Source organism: Anabrus simplex, chromosome 1, assembly GCF_040414725.1.
Source record: "Anabrus simplex isolate iqAnaSimp1 chromosome 1, ASM4041472v1, whole genome shotgun sequence".
In the NCBI taxonomy this organism is placed as follows: domain Eukaryota; kingdom Metazoa; phylum Arthropoda; class Insecta; order Orthoptera; family Tettigoniidae; genus Anabrus; species Anabrus simplex.
Genome location: NC_090265.1, coordinates 825,588,886 through 825,604,487, shown reverse-complemented (window position 1 = coordinate 825,604,487; position 15,602 = coordinate 825,588,886). Strand labels below are relative to the sequence as shown.

The window sequence follows — 15,602 nt, the reverse complement described above, 5'->3', positions numbered from 1 at the left end:
AAGACTTTTATTTGAGAACATTTTACTACCCTCTACTAGACACCCTCTCTGAGAGCATCAAGTCACGTTTTGAAAAAAACCAGCTAACTTTACTGTGCCATATGGAAACATTACTGACTGCTACAATGAAGAACAATTTGGTTTGTAGTGACCTCATCAAAGAAGCTTGCTCAGCAGTGAATGAAGTGTTTAGGATTGAAAGTGATAATTTATCTGCAGAAATCAATGTGTTCTCTAGGAAAGAGCCTGAACAAACAGATTTTAAATTGATATCAAAGTTAGTACAACAATTTAAATCTGAAAACATTCACACCCAGAAAGTATTTCCATACCTTTTCAAGCTTTCAAAGCTGTTTTTAACTGTCCCTGTATCTACTGCATCGGCAGAATGTTCTATCAGTGTCTTGCAAAGAGTGAAAAATTATTTGAGAAATTCAATGCTTCAAGAATGTCCATCACACTTATTAATGTTGGCCATTGAAAAAACGGACATCAATTTGGATTACTGTATGGAAGTCTACGCCAGTTGAAAACAAAGACACTTACCGTTGTTTTAAAACAGAAAGACTAAATATGTGACTATGAGAAGTCTAATTATGAGCTCAAAATGTTGAACATTAATGGTAATGGACTATGAATCTCATGTTAAATCCATATTGATGGTTGAACTTCTTACAAAATTGTACAAAACTATTTTAATCCTCCTAGTCAATACTGTTTATGTCCAATTAAGATGAAACTTCACACATAAATAGACATGTTTCTACCTGACATTGATCATCCTCAGTAAGATATGTATAATGAATTAATAACATAGGAAACACACAAAACTTTTTAACTTACATTTTATTTTGTGTTTCCTATGTTTTTAATTCTTCATGTCTTACTGAGGATGACCCAATGTTGGGTCGAAACATGTCTATTTATGTGTGAAGTTTCATCTTAATTGGACATAAAATATACAGTATTGACTAGGAGGATTAAAATAGTTTTGTACAATTTTGTAAGAAAAAAATGGTAATGGTCATTGCAGTTTTTCTTAAGGAATGATGCCATAGACTGAAGAATTTCCCTACATATTGCAGCATTTGCAATCCTCTGGTGTTGCCCATGCATTTGTAGGATGTGCTTTATTCAACATGTTGTGGAAATGCATGAAAACATCCAAATTTTCAATACCATGCTCTACTACTTAACAGTATTCCTCCAATGTATTAAAATTTCTCATATTAATGAACATTATTAAAACAATAAAAAAGGTTTGATTAAATTTTGCTCTTTCCTCATTTCTTATTTCGCATGTACTGTGGTCTCAAAACAAAGACCATTATGCTTTAATTACATTCCTTTGTAGTCAACACTATTATTCTATATCTTTTAAAAATATAACCCCCTCCCCTGCCAAATTCCTATCTTCAGTCAATCATCATTGATCTGCATTGAGGGCTGTTGCCCAGGTGGCAGATTTCCTATCAGGTGTCTACACAGTGTTTTCTTAAATGCTTTCAAGGAACTCGCAAATTTATAGAACATTTCTCTTAATAAATTATACCAATCCATAATTCCTCTTCTTATAAATGAATATTTGCCCCAATTTGCCCTCTTCACTTCCAACTTTTACTTCATATTATGATCTTTCCTACCTTTGAAAACTCCACTCAAGTTTGTTCGTCTACTAATATCATCTCTCCACTGGCAGCTCAGAACATACCGCTTAGTCAAACAGCTTGTCTCCTGTCATAAAAATGTGGGAAATGCAAGGGATTTATCACATTGTATTTACGTACTCAGCATACACACATTACTAGTTGTGTGGCTCGGATCACAATAAGGAAGAAACTTGCTCATCAACAAGCCCTTTCTCCAGCAAACAGACTAATAGGGCAAGACCAGTATCTGCTCTCAGCCACTAAAATCTCGAGTTGAAGTATTATTATCTCAAATAGTAATTGCCTGATGGTATAAATTCATTACATGTCTGAATTTGTAACAGTTTTTTTTTCTTTTGGTGGTTGGGGGGACAGAAATTACTATACTGTAGTTCCATTTTTTTTAAAAAAGGTAGATTTTGATATCCCCATTATTATAATTTACAGAAAAAAAGTAGCAAAATTCACAAGCCCCTTATTACCATTTAAGAATATGAAAACAGAATTTGGTGTAATATCTTATGTGAATAACACTGTATACTGAATTTGAAACTGACTTTCTACAGCACATGAAACATGAGGAGACATTTCAGATATCCTTTATATATATACCGGGTGGTACAGCTGCCCCTATTTTTCCCCGAATATATGCAACCAGCTAGGACGTAAATGCCTCTTAGTCCCATCTTGCGCAACACCTTACAGCAATGTTATGTGCAGTTAACCCGATGTAGACTTCTCCGCACAATGGAAAAATGGTACAAGAGGCAGTAAGTGAGGTCCATCTCAAAAACACTGTACCATTTTATGTAGAGCGGTGTCCAATACTCTACTAATTTTTATGAAATGTTACTATACTGTACAAACCATAAACACGCCTATAGCTGTCGGTAGAGAATTGCGCACCTGATTGGTCCAAGAGGCCATTTTCTTTTGATAGAAAGGGCAGTTGTGGTATCATAGAAAACGTGATAGAGTAAGACCAATTACAGACATGTCAATGCACCACCATTTTGTACAGTCTCATCACGTCGAAATTGATAGAAACGTGTTTTGCACTGTACTTTATAATCTGTGGCACGCAAATGCTGTACAGCAGATGTGATAGCTTACGCCATGTAATTACTACCGTTAGAGCGATCAAAAAAGGCATAAAACGGGACCATAAGGCTGTAACTCATCAGTAACTTGTCGAAGCGGGAACTTCCGCTCTCCTCGTGAATACAGAGTTCCAAGGATGGCGTTTGTACGTTGCAAATAGCTGCGTGGAATTACGTATGGAAGACGTACCTCAATAGGTTACTTGAAGCAGGAAGGGTTCCAACCATTCTTGAGTCATGTATTTTTTAATGTCATTTCGTATTCGCCTAGGCATCATTTACGAAGACCTTTCTGAAGTCTCCGATATTCTTCTACGGAAGTTATAATAAACAGGTATCATAAATATCGCCACATACGCACCGATTGTGAATACCACCTGAAACATAACGCTGGACTCATTCAACCAAGTAACATGTAGAAAATGGTTGCAACTATCTGGGCGTAAGAGAGACGCGATTCTTTAGTTCACTGTGGTGTTTGCACATTCGAGTTCAGAACTTTTAACATCAACGATCAGTATCGAAGCGATAGCCTCGGTAATTCCATTAGTACAGAGCTACGAGACCAATTCTTTGTTGCCTGCAGTGGCTACATGGCACCAATCGCAGCGAGCATACGATATGTTAGCAGGCATTTAGAGTTCGAATCTAGTTACGAGCTTTTCAATTTTATTTTTATATTATACTTGTAAGGCCATTCGTAATAAATATTTAACGTTCTTAAGTCTCAAAAGTAATTTGCCACCTTTACAAAGAAAGCATACATACGAAAGGAATAATAACATGCGACTTCCATATAGCAAACGACTACAGGGAATGAAGCGCAGTGCACGTGTTGTCAACATTCTGACTCACCCATTCAACCAAGCAACTGCGCACGTTCGACTCAAAGACCAACTAACAGCTGTCTACACTTCATACGTAGGGCACATGAAACAGCATATCGTAATCCTAGCAGCAACGTGTGAGCACGTACTGTACGGTTAGCACGAAAGCAAACATTATGTATTCACGGGATGATTATGTGAATATGGTACTACTTTATGGAGAAGCAAGGCAAAATGCACGGGAAGCCAGACGCTTTTATCAAGAACGATTTCCTGGACGAAGGCTGCCAACTGCAGATACATTTCGACGTGTTGAAAGACGGTTGCGTGCAACGGGGTCATTTCATACATTACCCGCCGTTCGGGATGCTCCAGTGACGTCTGGAAATAACGACGAAGCTGTTCAAAATGCAATTGCATACAACCCGCACACAAGCTCACGGGCCATAGGAAATGAACTGAACATCAGTCATGTATCTGTACTGCGAATATTGCACCGCCATAAATTCCACCCTTTCCATCAACAGCTGCACCAGGAACTTCACGGAGATGACTTTCCAAAACGGATAGAATTTTCGCAATGGATATTACAAAGAGTTGAAGCTGATGCGAATTTCTTAATGGACATTCTCTTTAGTGATGAATCCAGATTTCACAACAACGGAACTGTTAATCGTCACAACTTCCATTACTGGAGCGTTGAAAATCCTCACTGGATCAGGGGAGCTCGATTTCAGGTACAATGGGGCGTCAACGTGTGGTGCGGGATACTAGGTGACAAGATAATTGGACCACATTTCTTCGAAGGAAACCTCACGGGACGACGCTATCTAGAGTTTCTTCGTGAGTACCTCCTACTCTTATTGGAGGATGTGCCCCTTATGACACGGTTACGGATGTGGTTCCAGCAGGATGGAGCTCCCCCACACTGGTCGTTGGCAGTACAGAACCACTTGCATAGGACATATCCTGGACGATGGATTGGACGAGGGGGTCCGGTCACATGGCCGGCTAGATCAGCTGACCTTACTCCACTCGACTTTTTCCTCTGGGGTTATTTAAAGGAAAGAGTCTATGAGCAGGAGCCTGAGAGCCCGAATCATTTACGGCGGCTCATCATGGAAGCCTGCAGGCAGATTCTACCACATATGTTGCAGCAAGCAAGAATGTCTCTCCTCCACCGTGCTCAGATGTGCATTAACGAAGCAGGTGGTCATTTTGAACATTTGCTTCATTAATCAAATGGCCATGTATAAGCCCATCGCACCGCTGTCGGTACAATCTCACTTTATTGCAAATAGCTCTTTTAAGAGCTCTTTAAAAAACAAACATAGCTGAGTACCTGCAATATGAGAACTGATCATGATTTAGATTTGTCGTCAACAACACGAATCTCACGAACATCAACAACGCAATAAAAATATTCGTCGTACACAGGACTCAAACCGCCTACTAACGAACACCGGAACTCTCCTCTAACTTCTAGCAAGCTCGGCTATCACGGGTTGCTGTTTAGCGCTGTTGTGTTGCTGCTACTTCTAGTCATTCACCAATAATATTCTCTGTACAGGACTTTCTGCGACACATAATTTTCACGATTCTTTACCATCAATCGGTATTTTATCATTAATGCTGATTTGCTTGACACGAATAAACGAATTATGGAAAGCGTTGTAAGAGCAGACATTGTAGCGAGTAGTCAAGGTCAATATTTTTAGGTTCGACTATAATCTGCGGGTTGAATAAAACTGCGTGAATAGGGGCAGCTGTACCACCCGGTATATATATATATATATATATATATAACCTAACATACAGTACTAATTTCTCTTTGGACAATGCTGGCCATTTTCTTTCTCTTCCAACTTATCATTTGCAACATTTTTGGAGCATCAAGAAATATCCTCTTTAGTCAAGAGATCAGTGTTACTGGATCAAGTTCCCTCTGTATACCAACTTTACGCTATTGCAGTACTGCACATCAATCCAATTCGATGTCTCAGTGTGAGTGATGACTGATCCATCGGTCACTGTTGATTCTCCTTTAGGGCCAATGGACCTAGATGTTAGGCGCCTTTAAACAATAGGCATCATCAACAAGCAATTCTCCTTTACCTACAGTTCAAGTCCTTGGCTGAAGAGTCTGCTTGTTGGATAGTTGGATTCAGAGGACCACAGGACCACAGGACCACAAGTTCAATTCCCAGCTGGGCAGGGTATTTTAAACATATCTGGTTAATTGCTCTGTGTGTTTGTGTTCACCTCAATACCCATCTTAATTTATGAACAAAATATCACACTAAAAAACACCACAGTAGCACAAGATAGTGAATATATTTCTCCACATAGATCTGGCATCAGGAAAGACATTCAGCTACAAAACTAGGCTTAGTTCACACACAGTACCAACCACAAGTAGACTATTTGAGAAGAGGCCCAGAAAAGAAAAAAATAATAATTCAAGAAACAATTTTAAAATTCTTACAACTAATTTAGTTACTCTAACTTTGCTGCACTTTATTTGTTATTCCTAATATACTTTTTTCAACTCATTGTTCATGTTTGCGATAGTATTCTGAAGGGAATTTTGTAGAGTTGAAGTCCTTGCCTTTTAGAAAAAAAATATGTTCTTACATTTTTCCTTTGACTTTTGAATATCTGGTAAAACTTTCGGATGTTACATGCCAGTTCAGTATTGTGATGAATGCTGGGTAATGCAGTGATCAAAACTATAACAGTGAATTCATGTCAATGTCCTCCTTTCTCTTTGCTCGGCGTTGAGGGGTTAGAGTTTGTTTAGTTGCGTACTGTATGGATATTAATTTACAACTATTGTTAGCATCTATGAAATTCAATGACAGAAACTGTAATGACAACATGCAATAATCATAGCTGTGAATAAAGCTTTCCTGAGAAAAGGAACTATACATTAAACCTATCAAAAGATACCATATAGGCTGCGAACTGTTAAGCTTCATTTTAACTAATGCTTCGGTTTACTGTATTTGAAATTCTATATTCAAAATGTCTTCAGAAATATTCTCTCTAAATTATGTTAATTTCTCATGAATTACCCTCAGAAGAGTGCATACAAATAATTGTGGGTCTGTTATATTATTTATTTAAAGAGGATTATTTTTTTGACACAGGCTATTTCTAATGGATTATTTACACATGGGATAACCAACAAAATTACTGTATATTGCATTATTTCTCCAGCTTTGAGAGCTGTAAATACAGTAGTGGCAATATTGATAGAACAAAATATTTAATGAATTAAGAAGTACAATTGCATGACATTCCTCCAATGTTGTTCCCACAAAATCTATTACCTTTTGCCAAACGTCGGAAAGCCGTTGGGGAGTGTTGGCAAGGTGTCCTCTGTTGGTGACAGCAAAGGAGTGCCCTACTGCATGGAGTACAGATGAAACGTCAGGAAATCGGTGGCCTCAGGGGGGTTCTTTCAACTTCGAAAAAATGTTGTATTCACAAGGGCTCATGTTTAGTGAGTACGGAGGGTATTCCAAGACCTTCCAATGCCACCATTGCAATAAGAGCTTGACATTGTTTTGCGACATGACTGCATGCATTGTCATGCAACACAATAGGGCGATCAGCACACAATTAACTTGGATGTTTGCGGTGCAGATATCGCTCCAGAAATCGGCAATAGTAGTCACTGTGATGGTAGTTGACCCTCGTAGTCAAATGCCACAAACAGCATAAGCTTCACCCGACTAGGTTCCTGTCGAAATTTCTGTGGATGTGGTGAACCTAGGTGACGCAGTTTATTCGACTGAATGACCCCATAGGTTCATGCCCGTGTCTCATCAATGGCAACAATATGCTGCAGAAATGCGTCTCCTTCATTGCAGTATCTGTCCAGGTGGAATCCAGCCAGTGTATTTTGGTGCCATTTGTGTACGTTGGTGAGTTGATGTGGAACCCAACAAGATGCAAATTTTCTCATGTTAAGACATTTCGTCAGTTTGTGCCACACCGTTTCATGACTTAGACCAAGTTCTATGGATAATTCCCGGACAGTTCATTGATGGTGTATGGAAATGAGACCACCTATGATGTCAATCCAATCTTGAAGAATCGACGGTCGACCTGTGCGGTGCAAATCCGCAGTCTCATTCCGACCCAAATGAAACGCCTTGACGCATCATGCTACAGTCCTATACCGTAATGCATTCTCACCACTGGTTTCACATAATCCTTGATAACATTCTGATGCATTTTTGCCATGGGTAAACCCAATTTTAATCCACGAATGCTGATCAGCTTTTGAAAACCTGCTTTAGAGTGGTGAAATCGACACTCTTCACTTCAATGCAACATACCAACATCACTCCTAACCCTGGATGCTATTCAAATGCACACTACACCTGACTGCTCCCACATTCTGTTTGCACATGCCTGATCTGCAATTGTCTGGATTATGTTGCCACTACTGTATTTACAGCCGTTGTATTTGTTAGTTCCTGTTCTGTCAAAATTTGCTCTATTTCTTTGACAGGCAAGTAGACATCTGGGCGATAGGCTGTCTATTTGCTGAGATGATGACAGGAGAGCCACTCTTCCCTGGTGATTCGGATATCGATCAGCTCTTCCAGATCGTGAAGCTCCTAGGTAAAGTAGTTAACTATATCCCTCTAGCGTAACTGGTCATGTATATTCCTTATAATCGATATTCTTCTCTTAAGAAAAGTACTGAAGCGAGTGACTGTAATGACTGTGATGGTATGTAGAATGTAGAAATAGTGCCAATAATATCATGATGATGATGATAATGATAAAATTTGAGGATCTGTCTGTCTACATCAGTCTAAAGATAGACCTACAGATGTCATTAGATTTTAATCCTTCATTTAATGGACTTAGCCTTAGAAGACCTAGGCATGTACAGTATTACAAAGAAATTTACATGAAGTCAAACCCAGGGAAGACTATTGTATGTGCTTTCATTGTGAAGAAGCAACATGATGTCTCAGCGTAGTGTGGAGGGGTGGGGAGTAAATGTTGAAAACAGCTCTGAACCAGAGTATCAAGGCATCAAGTCAGATCAGACCTGGTCCTTCGAGAAGCTTTCTCTGCAGCTAAAAGGAAAAGTCAGCTCAAGAAATACCATACTTAAAAATGACAGGCTCAGAATGGAGAGCAAATACAGAAGTGTTGATTTTGATTTATCTGCAGGGGAAAGTGCATTTCCTGCACAGGAAGGGTCTACCCATACCAAGCATGTGGAAATGGCTCTTAACGAATCCATCTCGATTGTAACTGGTTGTTTAAGACCAATGTCAGTCCAGAATTTGTATTCTTTGGTTGATTTAAAGTTAAGAACTTCATTTTGGTCCGTATTGAATTTAGATTTACACTATAAATTGAGGATAGTTATGTCCACCTTTTCAATACAAAAACAATGTGACGTCATTAACACATCACATATTTATTACCTTTCAAACACTGGGACCGGTTTTGGCATTATTTGTATGCCATCATCAGCCATAGGAAACTTAGTGACAAGGCCTAAGTACAATATTAACATAACTTACAACAATATATATAAATGAACATATTCTTACAATGACTATTAAAATTTTTGGTGTACACCATAAAACCTTAGATTAAAATTGGTAGCATATTTTATGCGACATATTATGACTTTATACAATTATTTGACTAAAGTTAAAGCTTTTTGTCAGTTTTTATAAATATTACAAAATGTTAATAGAGCATCCAGATAACAATTTTCAATCTTTAAAAAACTTTTATAACTACTAGGCGTTAAAGATAATAGTGCATTTGTTTGGTCGATAATACTAAAGTGACATGCATTAAAATGAAATCGCCTACTGTCAGATAGGAAAACAGTGACCTATTTGTAATAGGTATGGGGATAAGTTACATTATAAGTCTGTAGTAATTCTATAACTTGCGTTAATATAGTTTGGTTATTTAATAACAAGTCGAATAAAATGATAAATTCGGCTGATATTTTAAACTTTAAAACATTAATTGTCCATTGTAGAGGTCCCTTTTTTCAGTGAAGATATATAGTGAGCAAAACAGTTCCTCTTAGAATTGATTGCAGGTTCACTCTATTTTAGGTGGATTTTGGAATGAATAAATTTCTTATTTCGTAATGTAATATCGTTGAGCAATGTTCGTAATGTAATATTCCGTCTTTTATGCTAATGTTCATAAAATGTAGATCGACTTGATAGAAGTGGACTGGTGAACCAAAATTTCTTGGACCATTACATTCAAGGTCTTTGAGGTTCTAGAAATATCTCGATCCAAGACGGACCTAAGAAGAAAGATATATATACTATTTATTAGCGTAAGAATAACTAAGTTTAATAGGCATTATTTTCGTTTAAGTAGAAACTCACCCTAAGCACTATGTTGTTGAGAATGAGGCTGATGAGGAACTGTCTACCGGAAAGGCAGAAAGCAGTCTACGAGTATTAGAAGAGGGGCGGAGCATGTTATGTAGGGGAAGGGGGATCGCGATAATGCGAGGTTATTGGTCGGGAGGGCGTGGATTACGGAGGGGATGGTAGATGAGCATATTGCGCACCATTTTGTGTACTGGTTGATTTATTGGTCTTTTTAGATTGTTGATCACTGAAATGAGCATATCAAACAATATCGTGGGTTTTTCGGATACCTCATTCAGATTATAATTCGGGTTAAAATACTGAATACTAAATACTAAAATACTGATACAACTCCCAGGACATCAGAAGCAGAATAGCTGGCCATACACGGACAGACTTTTTTCGCAGGCCTCGCCTTTGGGGCCAGATCCGACAGACCGCCTGCCAGGCGTGACCTTCAGAGACCCGGCCTGCTGCTCGCCCTCAACTGTGACACCAAGCCTGTTGTGTTGTGCAACATAATCTGTCAACATTCCAGACCCTCCCGTTAATGTAATGATCCCTTTGTTCTCGGCAGGCCAAGCCTCATCCGCTGGTCTTTCAAACTAGTTTGAAATCCTTGCCGGTCGGGTCTGCCGTACTTAGAACTGTGCGATGGACATGGAAGCAGACAGTATCCAGAGAAAAAAAAATGCTGTTGCAGCTGTTGGAATGTGCATTTTGCTGTATGTTAAATCATGCAAACAGAAAAATCGACCGAAGTGGACAAAATTATAGATAGGAGAGCGAGACAGCTTTAGTTACAGGAGTCTGATACAACACTTGAGAGAAAATGAACCGGACGATTACAAGAATTATTTACGAATGGACCACAGCGATTATGATATGCTGTTAGGTAAGAATGTACCGGGCGAGTTGTTTGTGCGGTCAGGGGCACGCGGCTGTGAGCTTGCATCCGGGAGATAGTGAGCTCGAATCCCACTGTCGGCAGCCCTGAAGATGGTTTTCCGTGGTTTCCCATTTTCACACCAGGAAAATGCTGGGGCTGTACCCTAATTAAGGCCACGGCCGCTTCCTTCCCACTCCTAGTCCTTCCCTATCCCGTCGTCGCCATATGACCTATCTGTGTCAGTGCGACGTAAAGCCACTAGGAAAAAAAAAGGACTTGTTGTGCGTAGGTATTACTGGAGAACAATCTAGTTGAAAGCGTATTTACTGAAGAACGACTGATTGTGACACTGCGACACCTCATGTTTTAATTGTCAGAGACACGGCCGCTCTTTGTACAATTCAATGAATTTCTCTAGCAGTGCCTTTGTCCACTCCATGCTTTCCTTACAAGAGGCTTGATCTGTGAGGCGAGGTCTTTCCGTTGAGGCGCTGACAACAGGTCTCGCCTGTAGCAGATAACGCCTCGAACTGATCTCGCTCACTAACGAGCAGTCCTAGCCTGTCGGAACACGTCACAAAAGGCCTCGTCTGTCACAATTCCTTTCCGTGTATGGCCAGCTAATGGCTTCAGAGATGAAGAAGAAACAGATCACAAACACTAAACACCTACTGTACAATGGCTAATTCATTCCTTGACTTAGATCTAGGAAGAGTTTTGTACAGAGAGTAAAACTTCTGGAAATCCAGGCTGAGGCCTGGCTTTTCTCATTTTAGAAAAGATCCTTGGCAAAGAACACAGTCTTTAAATTTCAGTAGAATATTATGTATGGACACCAGGTATCTTATGATACTTGGAGAACATTGAACTGTCTAAGAACGAAAGAAGCAATACAGTGCATTAGAGTTGTGCTGAATGCAGAGAGATTCAGATGTCAGACCATCTACCTCAGTTCCAACATGGAAGGCATGTACCCCACATAGAAAATATTAAGGTCCCACAGTGGTCCCACAAATTTTAAGACAATTTTATTAAAAAGAATATACAAAACAAATATGTTTCAATTTTAGATAGTACTGATGAATGTTTCTAGAGTGCCTAGAGCTTGCCACGAAAGGTGTCAAGCCGAGAGAGCCTTGGAAGTACAAATGTAGTAGAGAAGAGAGTGAGAGGGAGCTTCATTGCTGGTATCATTCTAGGGTGAATATGTCCACACCAAGTCAACTTCCTTTTTCAAATTCCTGCCAGTTCTTGGAGTCATTTAGTACAGTTATTTAGTACAGTTTTATGTCATTTATAGACCTACTAGCACTATCAGAAAATGTATGAACCAGAGGAATGGCATGCTAAAGAAGAAAGTTTTCTAACTCCCCAGCTATTTCCCGTCAATATTCAGTCAGATTTTCATACTCGGTACGCAGCAGCAATCCCATCTATGAGAGCTGAGTGGCAGCATAACAGACAAAGAACATCACAACAAATAAAAGTCAATGTAATGTTACTGTTGATCAATGCTATGCGCTTTCGATACTGTAAGCCTTCACATTTAGTTTTCTTCCGACTCTGAAATACCACTCTCATCATAGTTGGTATGGTAAAACTGAATAAAACATAAATGATCGGAAATTGTATTCTCTATAAATTTTGTTATGTAGTACTTTTTGATAGGACCAATAACATAGGTATTTAAACATTAAATTTTAGCACCTTTCCCTAAACTACAATTTCATCCAGGGTGAATAAAATTGTTTATAGCATAGAATGTAGTTTCTTATTCTCCGACTCTATATACTGATTTCATTAAATTCTGTTAAACCCATTTCTTGTGGCTCAGAGTTGATATGAACTTAGCAACAAAAATACAAATTCATGAATGTCTGTGTTATCATAGCCAGTATGGTAAAAATGTATAAGACATAAATAATCAGAAATTTAATTCTATATAACTTTAGTTATGTAGTATTTATCGATAGAACCACTAATAATATAAATATTTGACAATTACATTTTAGGCCTTCCCCTAAACCATAAATAAAATGATTTATAGCCTAGATTGTAGTGGCTCATCCCTCGACTTTAAATACTGATTTTCATTAAATTCTCTTCAGCCGTTTTCTCGTGATGCATGTACATACGTACAGACAGAGAAATTACGGAAAATTTAAAAGTGCATTTCCTTGTTACTGTGGACATGACCAATACAGAAATACCATTCTTTCCAAATTTTGAGCAATGTGTAGACAAAACGTCACCACAAATATAACTCCTAATATGGAAATTGTTATTGTAATTGCCTTTGTTGGTTAAAGTAGTGTTTGAGCTTTCTAAGTGCATTGGCAACAGAAAGATGGACACCTTAAAGAAATGTCATCTTTCAAAATTGAACTTGGTAATTTTTTTTTAATGATTTGCTTTATGTCGCACCGGCACAGATAGGTCATATGGTGACAATGGGATAGGAAAGGGCTAGGAGTGAGAAGGAAGTGGCCGTGGCCTTTTATTAAGGTACACCTCCAGCATTTGCCTGGTGTGAAAATAGGAAACTACAGAAAACCATCTTCAGAGCTGGCAACAGTGGGGTTCGATCCTACTATCTTCCAAACACAAGCTCACAGCTGCGCTACCCTAACCACATGACCAACTTGTTCTGTAAAAGGATGGATTTGAAATCTTCATATCTGTTTTCGAGGGTTGAGCACTATTTTTTGTGTAGGATATAGATATGATGTAAATAAATTCGACTAAACAAAGTTCATAATTATATCTTAGAACATAAAATTGTCTTGGTGCTCTCCCAAAATTTCCTCCATGAGCTGCCACTGCTGAACAGGATATAATTAGGAAACTGATAAGGCTATTAAAGGTGTCAAGTTTTGGAAAAGGAAAATATGAATTGAATAATAATAATACTAATAATAATAATAATAATAATAATAATAATAATAATAATAATAATAATAATAATAATAATAATAATAATAATAATAATAATAATAATAATAACAATAATAATAATAATAATAATAATATTTTTTTTTTTTTTGGCGAGGCAGTGTGGAAAATCTTTCATAAGACGCTTGTGAGGGTCCGCACTCAACAAGTGTGTGGAGATTCTTACCCACTAAAAACCACGCTCCCTTTTCCCATGATGTTTATCTCCGCCCCGGAAACCGCTCTCGCATTACTTCAGGGCGGATGTCGTGCTTAATGCATCTTGTGCTTCATCTTCCTTCTTCTGCTTTACTGTCTGTCGTAATCATCCAGGTCCTTCTTCTTCTGACGCAGAATATTTTCTACGTAGACTGCCACCTGGTCCCAAGATTCTCGACTTTGTAGCATTACTGACACGATCCCTTCTGGCGTCAATTCTCCATGCATAACTTCTAAGCATCTTCTTTGTGGCAGCCAATGAACACACACAAAGAAAGTATGTGATACGTCATCGATATCACCGCAGTATATGCACACCGGACTAGTTGCTGGCCCTAGCCTATGAAGAAATTTTCGGAAGTATCCATGACCTGTCAAGAACTGTGTGAGATAGTAGTTCACTTCACTATGATTTCGGGCAACCCATACGCCCAGAGAAGGTATCAGTCTTTTCGTCTATTTCCCTCTAGAATCATCTTCCCATCTTGTTTGCCATCGTTGCATTCTGCGACTATGAGCCAAAGCCTTTGTCTTTTTCCTTCCTAGCTCTTCTTGTGTGAGCCAAATTTCTTGTCTTTCGAAGGCCAACAAGTCAATGGGAGCTACTGCTGCTACTACTAGAATCACAGGTTCTGATACTGTGCGATATGCACAAGCAATTCGTAAAGCTGCTCTCCGTTGTACAGCCGCAATTCTTGTCCGATATTTCACAATTTTTAACGATTCAGCCCAAATTTCCGAACTGTATAGCAGTATCGATTGAACAATCGACATGAGAAGCCGCCTTTTACTAGATATCGGTCCCTTGATATTTCCCATGAGTCTACTCAGTGCAGTCATGGTTTTCGCTGCCTTATCTGTTACCCGTTGGATGTGGTCCCAATATGTATGCTTAGTATCAAGCGTTACACCAAGATATTTTGTGCTCCTAGTTGTTTCGATGGCTATCTGTCCGATCTGCATCGGTACAACAGTATTAATCCTTTTCCTCGTCAGGAGGGCAATTTCCATTTTATGATCTGCGAGTTCTAACTTGTGATTTATCATCCATTCTTTGACACGTCGCATCACCTGATTCAATTTAAATTGAGCCAGCTCTAGGTTACGGGTTACTATCACAGCAGCCACATCATCAGCATAACCCACAAGTTTTACATCTTCTGGCATCTCCAGCCATAACAAACCATCATACATTATGTTCCAAAGGTGTGGTCCGAGAATTGAGCCTTGTGCTGCACCAGCTGTGAGCCGTTTTCTTCTCTGACCGTCTTCCGTGTCATATAACAATGTACGGTCTTTCAAATAGTCTCGCAGTATATACATGAGATATTCTGGTAGCTTGAAAGTTTCTTCTAGAGCTTCCAAAATATCACTCCATCTTGCCGAGTTGAAGGCATTTTTAACATCTAGAGTCACAGGAAGCGTCAGCTTCCTAATAATGATTACCCGTTTGAGCTCGTTCTGCTGTCTTCACCACTTCCTTCACAGCATCTAGCGTTGAGTGACCTCTGCGAAATCCATGTTGTTGGTTGGATAGGTCGCTAGCTAATAGGACTGCTGCTAGTATTCTCGGTTATAGGAGCTTCTCTAAACCTTTCCCG

General features: G+C 38.9%; 1 protein-coding gene across 1 annotated transcript in view; it reads left to right on the top strand.

Annotated features, from left to right (window-relative positions):
• LOC136857169 (cyclin-dependent kinase-like 2) overlaps positions 1 to 15,602 on the top strand; it is a 327,482-nt gene that overhangs the window by 216,327 nt on the left and 95,553 nt on the right. Inside the window, exon 5 of the mRNA XM_067135607.2 lies at positions 8,099 to 8,211. Within this exon, the coding sequence (XP_066991708.2) occupies positions 8,099 to 8,211 (113 nt within the window). The remainder of the gene's footprint in view (positions 1 to 8,098; positions 8,212 to 15,602) is intronic.